The 20122-nt window shown below is 52.9% G+C and overlaps 1 protein-coding gene and 1 non-coding gene across 3 annotated transcripts in view; one reads left to right on the forward strand and one right to left on the reverse strand.

Annotated features, from left to right (window-relative positions):
* Positions 1 to 20122, reverse strand: part of PCGF3 (polycomb group ring finger 3) — a 53978-nt gene that overhangs the window by 24991 nt on the left and 8865 nt on the right. The window contains exons 2-7 of one of the 2 annotated variants that reach the window (XM_040625097.1): positions 12466 to 12506; positions 11980 to 12132; positions 11258 to 11359; positions 7557 to 7674; positions 6185 to 6281; positions 2762 to 2817 (exon numbers count right to left, since the gene is read on the reverse strand). In XM_040625097.1, the coding sequence (XP_040481031.1) occupies positions 2762 to 2817; positions 6185 to 6281; positions 7557 to 7674; positions 11258 to 11323 (337 nt within the window). In that variant the 5' untranslated portion in view covers positions 11324 to 11359; positions 11980 to 12132; positions 12466 to 12506. The remainder of the gene's footprint in view (positions 1 to 2761; positions 2818 to 6184; positions 6282 to 7556; positions 7675 to 11257; positions 11360 to 11979; positions 12133 to 12465; positions 12507 to 20122) is intronic. The other variant, XM_040625098.1, reaches the window with a different exon arrangement.
* LOC121101566 lies at positions 10505 to 10609 on the forward strand. The gene has a single exon (XR_005833559.1). It is a non-coding gene; the product is annotated as a U6 spliceosomal RNA (small nuclear RNA).

Below are 20122 nucleotides of genomic sequence, written 5' to 3' on the forward strand. Positions count from 1 at the left end.
TGGATGATGGAATTTCAATTAATGTAACTTTCACATCACAAATGTGATTCTTTTGACTTTTTCCTAACCATTTAAAAGTGTAAAAAACATTCTTGGCTCATGAGTCATGTAAAGTTGGCGGCAAGGCAGATCCGGCTTGCAGTCTGCCGACTCCTACTCCAGCCAGGGCAAAGAGGCAAGAGAAAGAAACAAATGCAGAACCCTTGGCCTAGTGACTCTACTTCCAGAATAAAGCCAAATATATTCACCCACACCCACGAAAGTATGCAAAAGGGTGTTCAGCGTACCCCCTACCCTTCTGTTAAAGCCAAAGACGGGAACATCCTAAGTACCCGTCAGGAGGAGTCCAGGAGCAGAACGAATTCCACGCAGCCATCGTCAAGACGGACAGAGCCCGATGTCCTGGTGAGCACCTCTCCACCACGCTTGCGGAAGAAGCAAGCTGTGAGCCGTGCAAAGCAGCCGTGCAAAACATAAAACATAGACTATTTGATAAATTTTATAAAATGTAGCCTCTATAAAGGCAGATTTTTAAAAATTTTTAAAAAAGGAAACAAAAGACCACTGAAAAACTAATTCTCCACCAAGAAGGCCTCTTCTACAGGGAACAGAGAAATGGCTGGCGTGAGGACAGCAGCAGGGAGTGGAGGCTGAGGGGGTGCAGCTCAGAGGGCCCGGATGGCAGCAGGTGCAGCCGGCGTGCAGCCCCACGTCAGGTGAAGCCGGTCTGCCAGAATGGCCTCCACCTGCAAAATCAGGTCTGCAATTGTGGGCGCGACCAAAACCACAAAGGAACTGCAGACAGCCTGTACCAAGAAAGCAGTTGTGCTGTGAAGGGCTTCAAAGCTGTGATGTCCTTGTGAAGAGCAGCACTTGGCCAAGAGTCTGAGAAACAGAGAAGCTGAGGGACAGGTCTGCGAGGAGAGAGACCCCGGCCTAAGGGAGAAATGGGGGCACGCCCGCCACAGCACAACTTGCTCAGTCAGCAGGGCCATCGTACTTGCACCATGTTCTTCACAAACACAACTGCCATTACAGCCGTGTCAGGGGGCATCTCACCCACGGACGGCACCTGGACTCTGTGGGGGAGGAGACCGGTGCTGCCTGGGGTAGGAAGTCAGCAAGAGGAGCCCAGAACCCACCTGCCCGGGAAGTAGGGCCATCCCAGACTCCCAGGGTGGTGTCGGGGGCCACCAACCGGAGCGCGTGAGCTGCAGAGAGGACAAGGACCCCACACGCTGTGAACACGCACGCGCTGCCATCCACCGACTGTGGCCGGAGGGGCCAGAAAGCCAACTCAGCACGCCGTGCACAAAGGAGACAAGCACAGTTCTGCCTATCGATGCAAAGTGCGCCTCAGGAACCCAGCAGTGAGGCACGGCTCTGTGGACGTGGCATACGCAGTACACAGGCCGGGCCGGGCACCGAAGAGGCAGATTCTAGCGCTTCTAAGGAACAACAGACTGCTGCTGTGCTGGTGCCGGGTGGCTGGGGCAACACGACAGACAGGCTGATGGCACCTGCTCAGACGGAATAACCACCAGAGGTGGGCTCGCCAAAAACACGAGCCAGAATCCAGTCAGGCATGCACATGCCAGCAGTTCACGGGACCGGGGCGCCCTCAGCAAGTCCAGACTTGGAGACAGGAGAGGCCTGGAGGGGGCAGAGCAGTCAGCCCAAGGGCTGACCTGATCTGGAAAACAAACTCGAAAAACGTGGTGTTCTTGAGGCAGTTAGAAATGTTGGCACTGACTGGGTATTTGATACCGAGGAATTGCTATTATTTTCTTAGATTTATAAAGGTGTTGTGGTTATGTGTGTTAAGAAGAACCTTATCTTCTGGGATAGGAAGATGGGCGATTTCACCTGACTTGGAAACTGTGGACTCTGGGTAATAAACGCATGTGATTCTGTATGTGGTTCTGCCTGCTTTTGTGCTTAAAATACTCTATAATAATTTTTTAAGGTACTGGCACTTTACTTTGAGGTATTCTTTGCCTTAGGATTGAAAAACTTTTGGGTATTGAAAGATGATTGTCCCCATTTATATTTTACTCAGAAAACTTAAATTCTTATATAAATGAACTTGTGAATGGTAAAGAAAAGACTAATATCATCGTTCAGTTATGTAGGAAAAGCCAGATGAATATCTTCTAACAGAGTAAGCTCTATTTCAAATCATCACCCTCTTCTGAAACATGACAATGAGAAAACACAGCCCAAAGGAATTCCTAACATATTTTATCTGAGTTTTCTCAGCAGGCACTGCCCTGCCAGCCCACCCTCGGACCCTGAGTGGGATCCCGAGACCAGCGTCCCTCCCCTTCTCCCCAAAGAGGGGCAGCCACAGCCTCTGGGTTCAGAACTGCAGAAAAGTTTTAAAAAGAACGGCCATTTCCACTTTCAGGATATTCATACTACATAATGTTTTTTTAATTCTCATGAGATTTGACTTTAAATACAGTTAAACTTTACCAACGCCCTGGCTACTGGTCGTGCATATGCGCATATGTGCAGGTGTGATCAGGGACGCCACCCCAGCAAGGCTGTGCACTCGCTCGGCACGTGCCTTCAGAACGCAGGAGCAGCGAGGCAGACATGGTGGAAGCAGCCAGCACCTCAGTACTTGTGAGTTCAGCGCAGGGACAGGACAGGTGCTGTCCTGGAGGACAGAGGAGGGCTCCCTCCTGGGCCAGGACCCCCGCAAAGAAAGCCCCCCAGAGCCGTGCTGCAGGCTCCAGAGCGACATTCTGACACTCACCTTCCTGAAGGCCTGGAACCAGTTTGTAAACAATGTCCTGCATGGTTCTGTCATGACTGGCAAAAAGAACACAACAGGTAAGGTTAGCCAAAAACCCGGGCACGTTTTCCATTAATAATATCAAACTCCACAATCACAAATTCGAAATCTTCGTTGAACTTTGCTTCCAGTTTGCACTTAAAAATGGGCTAGCGAAGTCATATATGACCTGAATTAATGCATCATTTATTCAGGCTCTAGAAACTTAAGAACATCTCAAGTAGCAGTGGCACAAAGACCCTCTGGTGATGAGTGCCCTCTGCCTGCTGAACGCGGTGCCAACACAGAGCCGCGGCCCAGAGCGGCCTGTCCAGCCGCACTCCGCCACCCCCTCCTCTTCCACTGGTGCGTCCCGGGGTCTCCACTAGACAGGAAGCTTTGCTTTAACCTTCTGAAAAATGTAGAGGAAAGGCCCTAAGATCAGGCCCTTCGGTCTTTATGATCTACCTACGAAGGTTTTCTGAAAAGGTTACATAAGCACAGTATTTGAAATAAAATTCTCACTCCGGTCTGCTATTTTTAAAATAAACATAAATTATTAATACATTTAAGTAACTGTTTTTAAATCAGTGTTAATTTCCAAACATCATCCATTAAAATGAAAACCTTAAGAACCCAGATAGGTAACTTGTAACTGACAACAATTATGCTCCACAAAACATGTAGACATTTAGGCGTGACAGCCAGGACCGGGCACACAGCAGCCACTCACCAGGCTCGCAGTTCTGCCACAAGCGTGGGGGACCAGGTCCTGCAGAGACCATCACTCACCATTTCCAAGAACTCTGAAGCTCTAATAGACATTGGGCTGACAGCTCAGCCTGTGGTGTGGCAGACTGAAGCAGGGTTTCTCAAATGTTCTGACCCTCGATCCACACTACGAAATACATTTCTCGTCCCAACGCTCACATTTACGTGTGTGTATGGGTGATGGACACACGCACACAGGTAAGCTGGCCTGCAGCACATGACTTCCTTGGTATCTCTGACTCTACCCCCACCAGCTTCATGGAAAGCTCACCCCATCCACAAGGAAAGCATGCAGGACCGAATCCTGCCCCAGAGCTTGACCCTGGGTCCTCCGAATGACCGTGCTAGGCCCCGCCTGCCTGGCCGAGGACCCACAGGGCTGAGAGGAGGGCTTGGGGGGCTCTCCTCAGGGAGGGTGCCAGGCAGCAGGACAGAACAGCACAGAGGATTTTTCTCGGTGTTGGCCACATCCAGGCTCTTGGTGTGGCAGCCCCTTGAAACACAGGCCACTTCCCTGCAGTGTTCATGTTTACACTCCATGCTATGAGCTACACACCCTCTCTTAGCTCTTCTCTTCACATGGCCCACACGGCCAAAGTCCTTGGCTGGAAGATGAAGCCTGGAAGGGCAGAGCTGCCTCACAGATCCACCAGACCCTAGGAGCTCAGGCTTAGCACCTGCCTGCGGCCAGCACCTCATAGCATCCTCTTACCTCCTAAGGCCCGAGCCACTGCCCAGGACCCTGGATGGTGCCACCAGGTCCCACCCTAAGTGTCTTCTCCCCACCCTGCCCCAGCTCAAGGCTAAAGGCCCTTCTTTTGGGGCAACCTCACAGCAGGGTATAGCAGAATCAGAGCAGAAGGCTGGGCCAAGTGTGGAGGGGGAAGCTGTGTCAGGAACAAGGCTCTGAGCCAACTGCAGAGCCGGCATCAGGATGGGGAAAACACTGCAGTTCCAGGCGGAGCACAGAGGGCAAGGAGTAAGGCACAGGATTAGCAGGGAAGAGCCACTCTGGAGCCCAGAGCCCACAGCAGGCCTCAGGGCTGAGCATCTCCCCCCAGCTCTGCAACTCGACCTCCCCGGCTCTGGTCACCACACGGTCACTGCACAGGGAAGAGACAGGGCCTGGCCAATGCACCTGGCTAGCTCCACTCCACTGGCCCCCTTCTGTGTGTTAGCAGGTTAGGCTATGCTTGGAACACCAGCGTCCCAGATTGCTAAAGGGTTTCAGCTCTCCAGAAAGCCCTGCCTAACCCAGAGCACAGGAGAGGGGCCCTGGCGCTCTGAGAGGGAGGGCCAGAGTCTCCACAGCTTCCCAAGAGCATGAAGCAGCTACCACCTCCTGCCTTCTACAGTCCACATAAGGAAAGCCCCCCCGTGCTCTACAAAACCACACCCAAAGACGGGAGACATGTGTATACACTGCCAACAGTTAGTGCCCAGAGAATATCAAGCATTTCTTTTAAGCAGAACAAAAACAAAGAACCCAACAGAAAAATGACATGGGATGTGAACAGACATCTCCCAGAAGCCCGAATGGCCAGGTAACATTTGGGAAGAGGCCGGTGCTCCCTGATAATCAGGGCAAGAGATACCCTACAGAGCCACCATGTGGCAAGAATACAGTCCATGGGTACCCACAGGACACACTGGTAAGGTCGTGCACTGCACAACAGTCCAGGAGACCACGGGAAGGCACAAGAGCACTACACCCCAACACCCTGCTCTGAGGGATGGCAGAGAGGAGACAACTGCACGGCAATGCCCAGAGCAGCACTGAGTGCCCACCACGGACACCCCGATGTCCCCTGGCCACAGAGCTCCACACTAACAGAGACGAGTCTGGAGAACAGTTCAGGTCAAGGGCAAAGCGCGCAAACACACTGCCGGTCCCCCTTGTAGTGAGCTGGACAAAGGGGACTAAGCTCTGTTGCCTGGGGACGGTGGGCTGTTGGGCGGGGGCTTCTGGGCCTGACGATTTCTACCTCTTGATCTGACAGTGGTTTCTCGCTGTGCTGACACCAGCTGTTCACGTTTTTAAAGTCTTCTGTGCACACTAGATACTTCACATCCTTGGGAGTGGTTCAGAACAGACCTACAGACCTACCTCTGCTGCTCCCATGTGGTGTGGGGGTGCTATGCTCCTTTAGAGCAGCCCCCCAAATCTGGAAGCCACTTAAAACTGCATAAAATACATAAGCTGACCCCCTGACGCCTCCCTCACAAATGGCCCAATCTCCCCGAAACCCAAGGACGTGGCCGTGGCCAGGAGGGCCGCCAGCCGCAAGAAGCGAGACGCAGGCCACACTCAAGGGCCTAGGACCACTCATTCCAAACAGAAGGTGGACCAAGGGCTGCCACCTGCTTCAGAGTAAACGTCAGCCAGCTTAGTGTAAAACCAGTGAAATCCACGTGGGTCCTGAGGTTCCCCAAATTCTTCGATTTGAGCAAATACTCCTGGAAACTGGCGGGAACGGCCCCAGCGCTCACCGGTCTGACTTGGCCGGCAGGGAGGCCAGGCGTGCGGAGCAGGAGGCTTGCCGCCACGTGTGGTCACGGGCGCCCGGCGCAGGGTGAGTCCCTGACACGGAACGATGCCGGAAGCTGTGACCGGGGGGTCCCGGAGGCGCTTACCCGATGTACTGCAGCGGGTGACTCTGGTGGATCACAATCCGACACGTGGGGCAGGTGTTGTTCTCTTCCAAGTACTTGACCAGGCAACTCCGACAGACTGTTTGCAAAAACACAGGCACGTCAGACAGTGAAACCAGAATGCAGATGCCGACACCTCTCGGGCTCGGCTCACGCTCCGGCCACCGTGCAGACAGACCGGCCCGCACGCGGCTGCTTCGAGGGGACACCCGTCTCTCAGGTCTCACCAACAACGGAGAAGCCCCAAGTGCGCAATCAGCCACCTCACTCAACAGGTCTGAGGTGTAGGGATAAGAGGGACGAGGAACCTAAGTGAGGAGGAGGTGCCCAGAGGTCAAGAGCTGGGAAATGCGCAAGAATGCGCTGCAGCAGGGCCTCATCCGAATATTCTCACCACAGGGGCTAACAGTTAAAATGTTCATGTTTGTCAAAAAAAAAAAAAAAAAAAAACACAGGATTTTCTGGGTACAACAAAATTCGAGAAAATTCAAAGAGAATAACCATTTAAAGCTATAATTACCTTTAAAATAAAAGTTCTATCAAAATTGGCACACATTTTATTTCTAAAGTGGAAAAGACGGGATCAGAAGTCATCTTCGTTCCAGGCACTGGTTTTACTGCAAAGACCCTGTCCCCACGGAGGGCCCCTGCCCGGCACCCTTGGCCACCGTCACCACGGCAAGCTTTGGGTGAGCATCACCTTCCGTTCACCCAAGACGGGGCTTAAAACACCCAAGTTCAGCACAAGCTAAGAGTCTTCTAAACACCAAAACACAGGCTCATTAGCCTTAAAGAGCCGAAACACGTCTCCCTGTTTAAAAAGTTTAAGGAATTCATCTGGAAATTCTCAAAGTAAGCATTTCTGTCCACTAGAAATGAATATTCTGTCATAACACAGTTATACTGGTTTTGCCGTTACATAGAAATAAATAAATTTTTCCTATATTTAGCTTTCTTAAATGATATCTCTATCAAAATTACCCATATTTTTAATTTGAAATAATTTTTCTGATTTAAGATCTTCTTTATTCCTGCTTCTGTGTCTTGCTTTGTGTTTGAGCTAAAAGCTTTTGGAAGGAAGGAAGGAAGGAAGAAAGGACGGAAGAAAGGAAGAAAGAAAAGAAAAGAGAAGAGAAGAGAAGGCCCAAGTATCAAGAAACCACAAGGCTAGTAGCCGTCCAAGGCCCTATTCTGGGACATTCCACCATACACATACGCAGACACTCGGTCACATCCCTCCCACTGGTGTTCAAGATCACTTTTTTGGGTCCTTCCACCATACACATACGCAGACACTCGGTCACATCCCTCCCACGGCTGTCAAAGATCACGTTCTAGAATACTCCCCACATACACGTGTGCAGACACTCGGTCACGGTGGTCGCGTCGATGAGATATCCGCTGCACAGGCGGCAGGTGATGTGGGCGTTTATGTCCCAGAGTTTAATCTTTCTGGTCAACATCTTTGGCTTCTGCAAGAGAAAACCACTTATTAACTAATATCTGAAATACTCCCATCTTTCTTTCTTTCTTTCTTTCTTTCTTTCTTTCTTTCTTTCTTTCTTTCTTTCTTTCTTTCTTTCTTTTTTTTTTTTAGACTTATTTATTTTTAGAGAGAGAGGGAGAGAGCATGAGCAGGGAGAGTGGCAGAGGGAGAGAGAAAATCTTCAGCCCACTCCCCGTGGAGCCTGATGCAGGGCTCAGTCTCATGACCCTGAGATCACAACCTGGGCCGAAACCAAGAGTTGGACACCCCTGAAATACTCCCATGTGTCCCACCAAAGGTTCAGGCTCAACGTAAACCAGGTTACAGCACCTCCCCCCAGAAGGGCTCGGTGTGATGGAGGCTGCCATCTCCTAGGGCCAGGTTCAAGCTGCAAAAATGCTGTGGCTTGATTTCTGTCTGTACAACAGAGTACTGTAGGTCTTCTCACAGAGGACCAGGATCGTCCTGCCAAACACCCAACGGGCAGCTACTGCTTCTCCTTAACCACCCACGACACTAGCCCCTCTGGGATCTCCCAACCCTTTCCTGCTCAGGACTGCGCTGAGGCCAGCTGGTGAGGTGGGCAGGCGAGTAAGGAAGTTCGTGCAGCTGCAGGAAGAGAGGCTAGGGAGCAGGCAGGCTGTGCCGGGTCTGGGATGGGGGGCTGCGGGGGTCAGTGCTGGAGCTACTGGCTCCTCTAGAAAGCTAGGGGATGAATGACCCTGAGGGACACTGGTGAGGGTGATGCTGGCCCACCCTGAACGAGAGGCAAAGCCCCTCGATGAGGCCTCTGTGTGGACGCACAGACACGGCCGGTAAGCACATGCAAAGGTGCTCAGCCCACGGATACGTCCACACACACAGGTCACACCACATGGTATTCCAATATCAGAACGCTCAGGACAGTCGACATGCAGTCCTGACAAGTCCCAGGGAAGCGGAGAGTCAAAGGGGCTGCCATCCAGATGTACCCAAATAGAACAGGGCCTGTTCCATTTCTAGAAATTTATCTCAATAATGGGACAAGTTCAAAAGATGTTTACTGCAATTGTTTAAAATGGCAAATCACAGAAAACTGCCACTGAGGACTGGCTAAGAAAGCAATTTCATTTAGCCAGCAGGGGCTCCAGACCCTTCTCCCCTAGTCTCTGCCCTGTCCAAGGGAAATCCAACCAGCCCCCCAGGACCTCACCCTTCCTGGGCCTCGGTAGCCTCTTGGCCCAGCACAGCGCAGTCCCAGAACTGGGGGTTCCCAAGGCTACCTGCCGATCCCCATCACTATCCCACAGGACATCAGGGTTGCACACACCATGGCATCATCAAAGTCCAAACATCTGTGTGCTGAAGTGCTGACATGCTGTCTCTGTCTTGGGGGTGGGGGTGTACCAGGAGTTACAGCAGCTCTTGGGGATGGCCACGCCCTACCCCAAAACCTGTACGTCACCTCACATGGGAGATGGTCCCAGATGACCCCACAGACCCCATGTCATCACGGGGCCCTTCAAAGGGGAGGTGGGAGGGTCAGAGTCAGAGAGACCGGGAGATAAAGGCTGCTGGCTTGAAGGTGGGCCATGAGCCAAGGGTGCGGTTGCCCCAGAAGCTGGAAAAGACAAAGACGGATTCTCCCCCGGAGACACAAGGAGAGAGCCCTGTGGGCACCTTAACTTCTGACCTTTGGAACTGTCAGATGACACATCTGTGCTGCGGGTCCTTTGTTACAGCGGCAGTGGGAAGCCAAAACCAATACAAAATGCTGCTCCAATGAATACTTACAGGATGAATGTTCTCCAAGTAAGCGTTACTAACAGAATTCTGCACAATGACCAGAAACAGACACGTCAGTGTCAAGGGCATCACTGAGGGCGGCTGGCCGCACAGTGCATATGGTTCCCAGGCCACCGGGCGAGGACACTCACTGCTCAATGCTGTTTCAGAAAAAGGGAAAAGAAAGCAAACCACTTGGAGGACTTGAGACCCACTTCCATCTGTGTGAGGTCCGAGGCCAAGTGCTGGCTGTGTTTGCCTTGGTACAGTGCGGCCCGAGGGTGGCTGGATGAGGAGGCGAAGGGCCTGGAGGGAGCCGCAATCTGGAGGCGAACTGTCAGAATCAACAAACTATCGGAGTGAGTGAATGCCATCGGGAGGACTGCCAGACTAGCACCACTTACAGAACGGAGCATGTCTCTACACTGCGGTCCTGCTCTAGGGCTTGTGTGGAATGTGAGATGAAAGCAGACGCTTCTGGCTGTTCACCCACATCTCTCCTCCCTTCAACATCAGGCTGCAGCAGACACGCGGTCCCCACTGGAGAGGGCCCTTCCCACCTCCCTTGCAGCCAGGTGTCTGTGGGTCGGGGTTCGGTGACATTACTAGGAATCTAGGACAGATGAAACAAAGCTTGGTGGAACATTCTCACAGGGGTTCCTATGGGCCAACCAGCTGCATCTGGTGAGAATGGTCCTGCTCCGAGCCAGTGTGGGTTTGCACTCTGTTCTCAGCAAATGTGTGCACGGAGCCCAGCCAGGTGGCTGGCCTTCGGGGAACCTAGCACCACCTCAAGGAGCAGGAAATAAAAGGAGGGAAGGGAAACCAGAGCAGAAAACGGGCCTGCCGACATGGAAATCTCGCATAAGGCCCCATGCTGCCCCCAGCTGAGTACTGTTCTCACCTCTTCTATTCCGCAGCTGTTTATATGGCAGCCACTAAGGACAGGAGGACATGCAAATATTCCTATCACCCAGTAGTATATATGCTCAGCAACAAAGTATCTTTCCAACCACCAAGTAACCCAGCCGCCAAACTAAAGACAGAACAGGGCTTGCTTTGGCCCCACATGTACTAAAATCAGAACGATACAGAGAAGATGAGCATGGCCGCAGCTCAAGGATAACACAGAAATTCGTAAAGCCAAAACCAAGTCCCGGGTCATGCTGGCACAGACGGGGCCTTTGGTCCCTTTGTGGGACCAGGGTCAGTGTGAGTTCATGCTTAGTGAGCAGGTGGGTAAATAGATGAAGACCAGTGTCTACATGTGAGTGTGGACTCCCACACCTACTTTCCAGCTCTGTCCACTGGGAGGGCCTGGGAGAAAGCGCTCCTCGGCGGCCCAGGTCCCAGGGCGGACACACCACTGTCCGCCACAAGGTCCATGGGTGCACAAGCACACGGCTCACACAAGGCAGAGAGGACCTGGGCCCAGCTCCAAGGGCTCTACTGGCCACACTGGGGACAACGGGAGCTTCAAGATAAGGCGTGACTATCATCAGGCGAACAGAATGAGCCAGATTAGAACCAACAGGATAACACAGAAGTTCACATGTCCACACTGAGACAGACGAATAAGCAAGGGACGTGCTTCCTTCCAGAAGAAGGTGAGCCGATCATGTGGACGTAGGGGTCACCAGCCACCACAGAAACCGCAGCGACGGTTTCCTCAGGAATCACCAATGGAGGCTTTGTTGAGGAAGAGAAGATTCAAAAAGTCTCAGAGACCCCTCCCACCAAACACTTCTCAGGCACAGAGTGAGAGCGGGGCCTCCAGGTAGAAACACCATGTAGCCATCACTTACTGAGTGACCAGGTGACACCAGGTGGGCACCAGATGGGTGACAGACAGCTATGCCTCCCGGAGTCATGCCACGAAGGACGTGGCACCCCTCTCGAGACTCCTGCTAAAAGAGCACACACGAGTCTCACCTATAGGAAACCCCAAAGGAGGGAGGTCGCAAGAGGCAAGGGAACATGGCGGGGGCAGGCTGCCCGAGCACAGCGCCCGGCTGAGCGGATGGCCCTAACAGCCTGGAAAAGGGACCCTCTACCCGCTGACCACCCACATTAGGAGACAAGAGTCGCCCTGAGAGTCCCCTGGCCCAGACTGCCGGCTCTGCCCAAGCTGGGCCCCAAGGCCCACCACCCTCCTCTCCCCAGGCCCATGAAGAGCTGCACTCAGAGGGGAAATGTCCACTGTCACCATCATGCAGAAGTCCCGCCCCTGGGCTTCCCCGCTTGGTGGCCCCTGTGCAGCACTGGACACCAGGGGGGCATGAGCCAGAGGAGGAAAATGGTACAAGGCCTTCAGTCCTGTACCCTGTGCACACCGCACCTGTCAGCAGACCCCGAGACGCCTTGCCTGGTGTGTCTTAGAGCCTCTCGCAGGAGGGAGGGAGGCAGACCCCACAGATGTCAGGAAAGGTCAGCAGCGAACGTGGACAGTGGGCTTTTCACAGCTGTTGATCCCTCCCCATGCAGGCTGCTGGAAGGCCGGCCTGGAGGCCGGAGGAGACTGCCTCACCTCTTCTAGATGTCTTCGGTCCCCTCCTCCTGCCTTTGCATTGGGCGCTCAGGCTGCTGCTCTGATGCTGTGAGTCCTCGCCAGCGGCTTCACTCTGCCCTGTCGGTCTTCACGTCTGCGCCTCCCTTCTGTCCCTTGCTCTCTGTCCATTTTCTGGCACAGAAACAGCTCTGTTACTTCATGTCAGCTCATGTAGGATGCACATGGTCCTGTAATGAAGTTCTTTCTAGAATTCTTAGGTGAGTCCCACGTCGTAAACAACAGAACTGAGTCAACCACAAGTGTTAATTAAGAGAAAACTTGGATATATGTAAGTGGTTGTACCCTAATCTCCCCTGGAGCTATCAGAAACTACATTTTAAAGCAGTTATAAGCAACTGACTTTTTCTATGGCTAAAGTACACTCACACAGTATAACCCAAGGTAAACTGAGGCAATTTACATGCGTTGAAAGAAGAGAAAAACCAAAGTTCAAACCACATTTACCTGTACATGGCAGCCTGGAACCCTCTGCTACATGTTGAAGCCTGTGGAGACACACAACATAGGGGCATCAACCACACACGCTGTCCACGTTCCCTGCCAAACCAGCAGCCTTGGCTTTGCCCATTTACTTGCTTAAAACCACCGAGAGGAAAACGAGAATTAATGACAGTGAAACCAGAACTGCCCGCAGAGACATGGGCAGATCTCAGTGGCAGACTGGTGTCACCAAAGCCCAGGGGATGTTGGGCTGGGAGGGCATATGGGCGGTGTGTGGGCAGGCAGGGGGCTCCGTCACATGCCGTGAGGCCAAGGGGACAGCTCCAGAAGAGGGGGTAGATCTCAGGGGTGACCCGACGGGAGGCTAGGGCCTCTGGGAGGGACAGGGAATAGCGCAGTGGTATTTAACTTCTGTGATTTCTGTGTGTTCTGCATCCTCACACCCCTCCTCACATCCCCTAAGGTGAGCGTGCAGGCTCCAAGCTGGGTTCTGGGCCAAAGTAGGGTCACGGAGTTCCGGGGGGAGACAGGCACAGACACCAAACAGCACAGGGCTGAGATCGGGGCCCAGGGAGAGCAGTGTGAGGGGCCTCACTGCCTGGAGCTGGGTGAGCCAGGTGAGGGGAGAGGGCAAGCGTGAGGCCTCTGGGAAGACCCGGGCTCCCACTCTGGGTGACAGGGAGCCAACAGGTCGCTCTCAAAGCTGCAGGGAGGTCTGCACCCCAGCCTGCAGGCCCTGGGGTGGTCAGGCTGGTGGCCACGGTGCCATGTGGGGGCTCAGTCTGAGACTCCTCCAGAACCTCCGTGGAACTTTCCCTCCTGCCTGCCCATGCTCTCCCTCCTTTGTGGGAAGCCCTGAGGTCTCCCCACCCTCCAGGCGGGAAGGTGGACAGACAGGGCTGGAGGTGCTGTGCCTGCTCCCTTCTGAAGTAGGGACACACCTGAGAAAGCACCAGGGCTCTGGCGGTTTAACGGTAGTGGTTAAATATAACCTTGGAACGGTGGGCCTAATAAATACTTAAATGCCATTCACATTATATCCAGTTTATGTTATTTTCACTCTTCAAGCTTCCCACACTGCGTTTTTTATTAATTAATCTTTGAAGCTCAATTAACTTTTGCAGAAAAAGGAAGAGAGGGAGGCAGGGGAAGGAGGAAGAGAGTTAGTTGGTTGGCTAGGAAGATTAACAGGTGTGTCTAAGGCACTGACAAGAGAACAAAGACGAGGAAACACGGGGCCTGACTCTAGACCAGGGCTGACCAGACGCTCTGGGATGATGGGACTCGTACGAAAGCCCTCTGCCCAACAGGGTGGCTGCTGAGCCACTGAAATGTGCTTGTGTGAGTGAGGAACCTTTCAGTGTGTTTGATTTTATTGAGGTTGTATTGTGGCTAGAAACATGGTTACCGACTCTTGACAGGTCTTAGACCTCAGTGAATGAAAAAGACAAAAAACAGCTCCCTAGCGCCCACATCCCACTGGAGGAAGACAGACAATAAGTAACAAATGCAGTACATGGGTAAATTACTTAGTATGTTAAAAGGTGATAAATGCTACCAATAAGAACAGGGAAGGGGAGTCAGGGCACTGGTGGGGGACAGGGGGTCAGTGAGTCTCTCATTGAGAAAGTTACGTTCGAGCAATAATAGAATTATGCTATTAGTATGAATTATGAACAACTTTATGCTGATAAAATTGAAAATTTATGTGAAATTGATAAATTCCCAGAAAAATAACTCCCCAGAATTGAGGCAAGTAGAAAGAGAAAACGCAGAAGTTCTGTAACTATTAAGGAACTGGACTTAGGTGTCAGGAAAACCCCAGGCCCTACCACCTCAAGGATGGTCCTACCAAGTGTTCAAGGAGCCATACAACCTACTCAAACAAAGCCACTCAGAGAAGCAAAACGATGGTACTGTCCAACTCGTTTTATGAAGGTAACACACACACATCAGACCAGAACTGGAGGAAAATCACAGACTGAACTCACTGGTGGCCATCAGTGCCAAAACTGTCAGCACACGGAGTCACTGACCCAGGAGTGTCTGAGCAGGAGGGGTATGCTTGACAAACCAGGTCTATCCCTATAATACAGGGGCCTTGCTATGAGGGAAAAAGTAATCCGACAAAAGACAAAAGGAGAAAAATGGTAAGATCTTCCCAAAGATGCACAGAAATCATTTGATTAAATTCATTATCCATTCATGATTTTTAAAAAACTCTTAGCAAATTTAGAAGGTAATAAAAGTTCTCTGTTTAAAGAGACACGAAGTGCCTGGGTGGCTCCGTTGATTATGCGTCTGACTCTTGATATTGGCTCAGGTCGTGATCTCAGGGTCGTGAGATCCAGCCCCACATCAGGCTCCATGCTGGGCATGGAGCGTGCTTAAGATTCTCTCTCTCCCTCTGCTTCTGCCCTTCCCCCACACTAAAAATAAATAAACAAAAGAGACACAAACACAAATATCCACTCAAAGGTTTACGCCTGAACGTTCAAGGCAGCCTTCTTCATAGTAGTCCCACAATGGAAAGAGCCACAGTGCTCGTCGACGGGTGGTGGGGAACAGAAAGTGGTCCATCCACATGGCGGGTACTGCTCAGCAGCCGAAATGAACAAAAGACAGAACCCTGTACTGCAGGAAAGAAGCCAGACACAAGGACCTCGCAGTGCATGTCCCACCAGACACACGGTTCTAGAAAAGGCAGATCTGGGTGCCTGTGGGTCGGCCAGTGGCAGGGACTGGCAGCTGGAAGTCTGAGGAGATGGCAGGATTCTGGGTCAGGACTGGGGTGTGGTCACAGATGCGCCCAAAGCACCAATCACACCAGAAAGCTGTGGTGAACTTTGGCATATGTAAACTGTACCTCCATTAAGAGCGCATTCTAAAATTTTAAAAAACTACTACAAACATCATCCTGGTGGTGAAATTGGAAAAACAAAACAAAAACAAACTCCTACTTTATACCAGGCGTCTCCCCCACCCTCATCCCCAAATAATCAGTTCCAGGTGGATGAAGACCAAATGTGAAAACACAATTTTAATCCTTTGGAAGATACTAGGGAGAACATCCTCCTGACCTCAGGTGAGGAAAAGATTACAAAACAGAATCAAAAAGCACTAACCACAAAGGGAATGACTAATAAAATCAACTTAAAAATAAGTATATCAGGGGCGCCTGGGTGGCGCAGTCGTTAAGCGTCTGCCTTCAGCTCAGGGTGTGACCCCAGCGTTATGGGATCGAGCCCCACATCAGGCTTCTCTGCCAGGAGCCTGCTTCTTCCTCTCCCACTCCCCCTGCTTGGGTTCCCTCTCTCGCTGGCTGTCTCTCTCTGTCAAATAAATAAATAATTTTAAAAAAGAAAAGTATATCAGGTAATCAAAAAAACACTAGTGGGAACAGCCAGAGCAGCCGAGAACCCCCACACCTAAGACTACAGTCCAGACAGGGCTCCGCAGGGCTGCTCCGTAAACAAAGCTTGAGGGGGACCCACCACACCCACTGTGTCCTGTCAGTCCCTGCTCTGGGAGGGAGGACTTTCGACACCATATGGCCCCAAAAGCTAAGTTATTTGCTAAAAAAACACTTGCCAACCCCTGCTCCAGACAATAAGAGGGACCATGGGCACTTCACAAAAGAGAAAATACAAATAAGCATCTTTTCAAACATTCAGCTTCATTAGCAACCCCGGGAATGCATCCCCACGCGGGTCTGCTACAGGTCGCCATGCTGGTGAACACCTTCTCCCCGGTGTCTGCTGGCCCCCAATCCCGTCAGGCTGCTCTTTACGAGATCCCGGTGATGGGGATATTACCAACACAACCTATCTCCAAGATTCCTGGTCACCGCCCCGACCCCTCCACATCTGACTCCTGAATCTCTCCCACGTGGCTCCCTGCCGTGGTTCACAGAGCCTGGCGCTATCACGCACCCCGCACAGGCGCTGGAGCCTTCCAGAAGGGCATGGGTGGCGTGTCTTTCCAGCACAATCTTCAGGCCTGTCCCAGGCCCACAGGCAGTCATCCTGTGTGAAGAGGTCCAGCCTCCCTGTCCACTCACCGTGGACCCCCCTTCACCCGGCCTCCTCCACCACCAACAGGTGTGCGCCCACGCCTCTACCCTGGCCCCTCTGCCGCACACCGCACCGTCTGGGTCACGCCCTCCCTCCGACTCCGGTGAGCGCCCTTCAGTGGATGCTTCCCCACCCCTCCATTCCCGTGTTGCACGTCCATCATCCCTGACTGTCCTTCAGGTAAATACACCGGGCTTGTTTTGCAGTGTGGACGTAAAAAGCACCTTTATTAAACATGAGTTGGAAAGTAAAGAATAACACTAAGGAAAAAAACCCTACAACCCCAGTCCCCCCAGACTAATTGCTGTCCTTAGGGTGATGGGTATTTCCCTCTGTGGGTAAACCTGAAATACTGGGAACATGTACGCACACACCCTCACGCTTACTAGAAAGCCACCCTCAGACTAACTGTGATGTGATATGACGGGGCTTCTATAACTAATCAGCTGCCCCGGGTGTCTTCCCACGTCAGCACACAGCGCTCATGCCCCCCGGGCAAAGCCGTCACGGCCGCCGCTGTGCTCCCTGACCCAGAGACGCAGCGCGTGAGGGCGGTCCCACCTCCAGTGGGCCCCTCCTGGACGCAGCCTGCTCAGGGCCAGACCCATCTGCCCTCGCCTCAGTTCCAGGGCCATCCTCCTTAGGCCCGCCTGCTCGGGGACCCCCAGCAGAAAGAACCTGCACCCGTCCCCGCAGGCAAATCCACACCCGGGGGCTGAGCCTCCTCTCCTTAACCACATCTTACAAGAACTTTCAAGTTTTCCACTTACCTTTTAACTAGTTTTGCTTAGTGATGTGTTTCTAGGAACACCTTCGTCTACAACACCAGCACAAGTTGATATTATCCCATAACCTTTATCAAACAGCTTTACTGAGAAATATTTGACAAAACATACACTGTGCGTCTTTTAAAGAGACAACTCGGTTAAGTTTTGACATTCGCCTGGGAAAGGACCACCACAGTGGAGACGCGGCCCTCACCCCGGAGACCCCCGATCTGCCCGGTGACTGCACTGAGGGGGCGTGTCCGGGAGCCGTGTTTGCGGCAGCACATGGCACGGCTCCTCTCACTCATCCTGCTTGGAGGCTCGCTCACGTGGTGGCACAAACGGCCCGTTCTCGTTCCGAGCAGCGTCCACGGCACTGTTGTTGGCCCGCTCACCAGCAGGTGGACATCTGGGCTGCTTCCTATGGGGCTGGTAGGAGCTCATGGCCACATCTTCGTGGGGACAGATGCTCTGGAGTGAATGCCGACCAGGGGCCAATGTAGCTGCTTGACAACTTTTTAAGAAACTGCCAACCTGCTCCCCACTGCTGCCCTCCCCCCACCATGTCCAAGCACCAGCTGCCCTGTGGGGGGTCATGCTTCCCCCTGCTCCCTCACCCCAGTCCCACTCGTTCTTCCCTGAACGCCATGCCCTCTGCCGGCCTTCCGTGCCCACTGGACACACCATGGCTTCCATCTGGATGGCAGATGCACCCAGGACAGGCCTCCCTCTGCCCACTCTCACCACTAATTCAATCTCGCGCACAAGTCTGAGCAACATGTAGAAAAGCAAATTGGACATGTCCTTCCTGCATGAAACCCCTGAAAGGATCCAGGCTTCTGATGAGCCGTGCCCTCCTGCCATGCTGCAGCCCCATGAGCCCCATCCACATCAGGGCTCTACCCATGATCAGTGTCTCTCCACGTCAGGGCACGTCCCTGCCAGCTCCGCGCCCCCTGGCCTCGCCTACCTCTGAGCTGTGTGCATCACTCCCCACCAGCCTGGACCTCCGTCCTCACGGCAGCAGGCTGGCTCCCTGAGCCTCCTGGTCAGGCTACCGTGGCCCCAGGTCTAACGCTGGCCGCTGTCCCGTCCCCTACACGGTCAGCATCTTCAGGGTGCTGTGCCCAGCCTGTTCTCCAACAGCGCCGTGAACCCCCACTGCAGGGCTGAGGCTGCATCCTCACTGTTGGACATCATGTCCGCCAGAGCACCCACCCCAGGGCTGCCCAATCAACCAGAGATATTTCTGTCTTCATCCAAGTACTCAAGAAGACCTACTCATACTTCCACACGAAAATCAGCAAACTACTGAACTCTGCCCTGTGCCCAATGCCCTCTCCTTCCAAAGCGCTCTGCTATGATCTTGGACTCTTACGTACCCCACACCTGCTGCTCCATCTGATGGGCCTCTCTCTTCCCCCAAACCAGAGGACCTGTGCCGGCACGCAGCAGGTGCTTGAGAGCCCTACTGGTCCACTGTAGCCTCTTCTCTACGGCCTATCTGACCCCACGACCCTGCCTCCCAGACCCCGGCTCCTCACTCATCTCCCCGTGGCATCCAACTAACCTGTTCCCTGTGTGGTCCTGCTCCCCAGTGGGGCCCTGGCACCCACAACAGTGCCTGGTACATGCAGGCTCGACAGACAGCTGGGCTCGTGCCCTCTATGACGGCATCACTAAGTCCTCAGGCAAGGCCTGGAAGAATGGGCCGAACACCAAGAATTTATCGCCATCTCAAGATGAACAGAACCGTATGATGAATGTTCCTTGCTGGGACACTGAAATCCGGTCAAGATTATGAGAAAAGGGGAAACTTTAAGTGTATTTTGTATGTGGCTACACACTGCCATGAAAGCTTTTTTAAAAAATAATGAAATAACATAAAGGTGCTTTGAATTTAGACTCTCAAAAGGGATCATGACTCAAAGAACAATGAAGTCCCTGCTCCACCTTTTCCCCTAACTTGGACATGACACCCCACCTCCACCCCCAGCCCATGGGCCTGGCTGCACCCCTGCTGCTCCCACCCGCACCCCCAGGTCACCATGGTCTCAGCCCTGCAGAAAGCTGCAAAGGACTGCCTCCCCAGGCCTTGCCCTTGCTTCCCCACTCAGGGATGCCACAGGCCACCACCCACAGCTATTCTTCCTGCATTACTGGGGGTTCTGAAGAGCACACAGGACACCCAACATGTGTTAAATGAGTGACTACCAACTCACTGATACGGCAGACTGAGGACCACGTCCATTGCTGAGTTTACTCCCTATTTTTACTTCTTAAATTAAGGGTTTATGTACATCTGGGTGTAACTTAGTGACCTGAGATACAGTCCCCAGGGGGGGATCCCAGGCACATGTCTTGAGCAGCACTGAGGTCCACCCACATCAGCAACGTCCACCATCACCAGACTGAAAGGCTCCCAGGCACCCGTCCCTGCGGCCCAGCCCACTCACTTCCAGTCACATCCCACTGGCCTCCCCCCTTCACGTTTATGCCGCTCAACACTCCCTGACCCCAAATTCAGACGTCAGCTACCTGTGCTCCACTTGGAAGACTGGCATCTCCAAGTGTAATCTCGATTTCCCGCCCATCTGCGGCTTCTCACTTACCTTGCACCCATGTACAAGAGATGGGAGCAACTCTGCCCCTCACACTTAACCCACCTGATGTGCTGTTATGCCACACTCACCCCCGACACAGCTCCGAGGAATCCCTGTGGCATGAAACTCTCCAAGGGCTCAGGAAAAGCCAAAGCCTTCCAGCGGCCACTGAGGCCCCAAGCCACCTCGCTCACTCCCCTCTGGCCATGGTGGACTC

Source organism: Ursus maritimus, unplaced genomic scaffold, assembly GCF_017311325.1.
Source record: "Ursus maritimus isolate PB19 unplaced genomic scaffold, ASM1731132v1 scaffold_8, whole genome shotgun sequence".
In the NCBI taxonomy this organism is placed as follows: domain Eukaryota; kingdom Metazoa; phylum Chordata; class Mammalia; order Carnivora; family Ursidae; genus Ursus; species Ursus maritimus.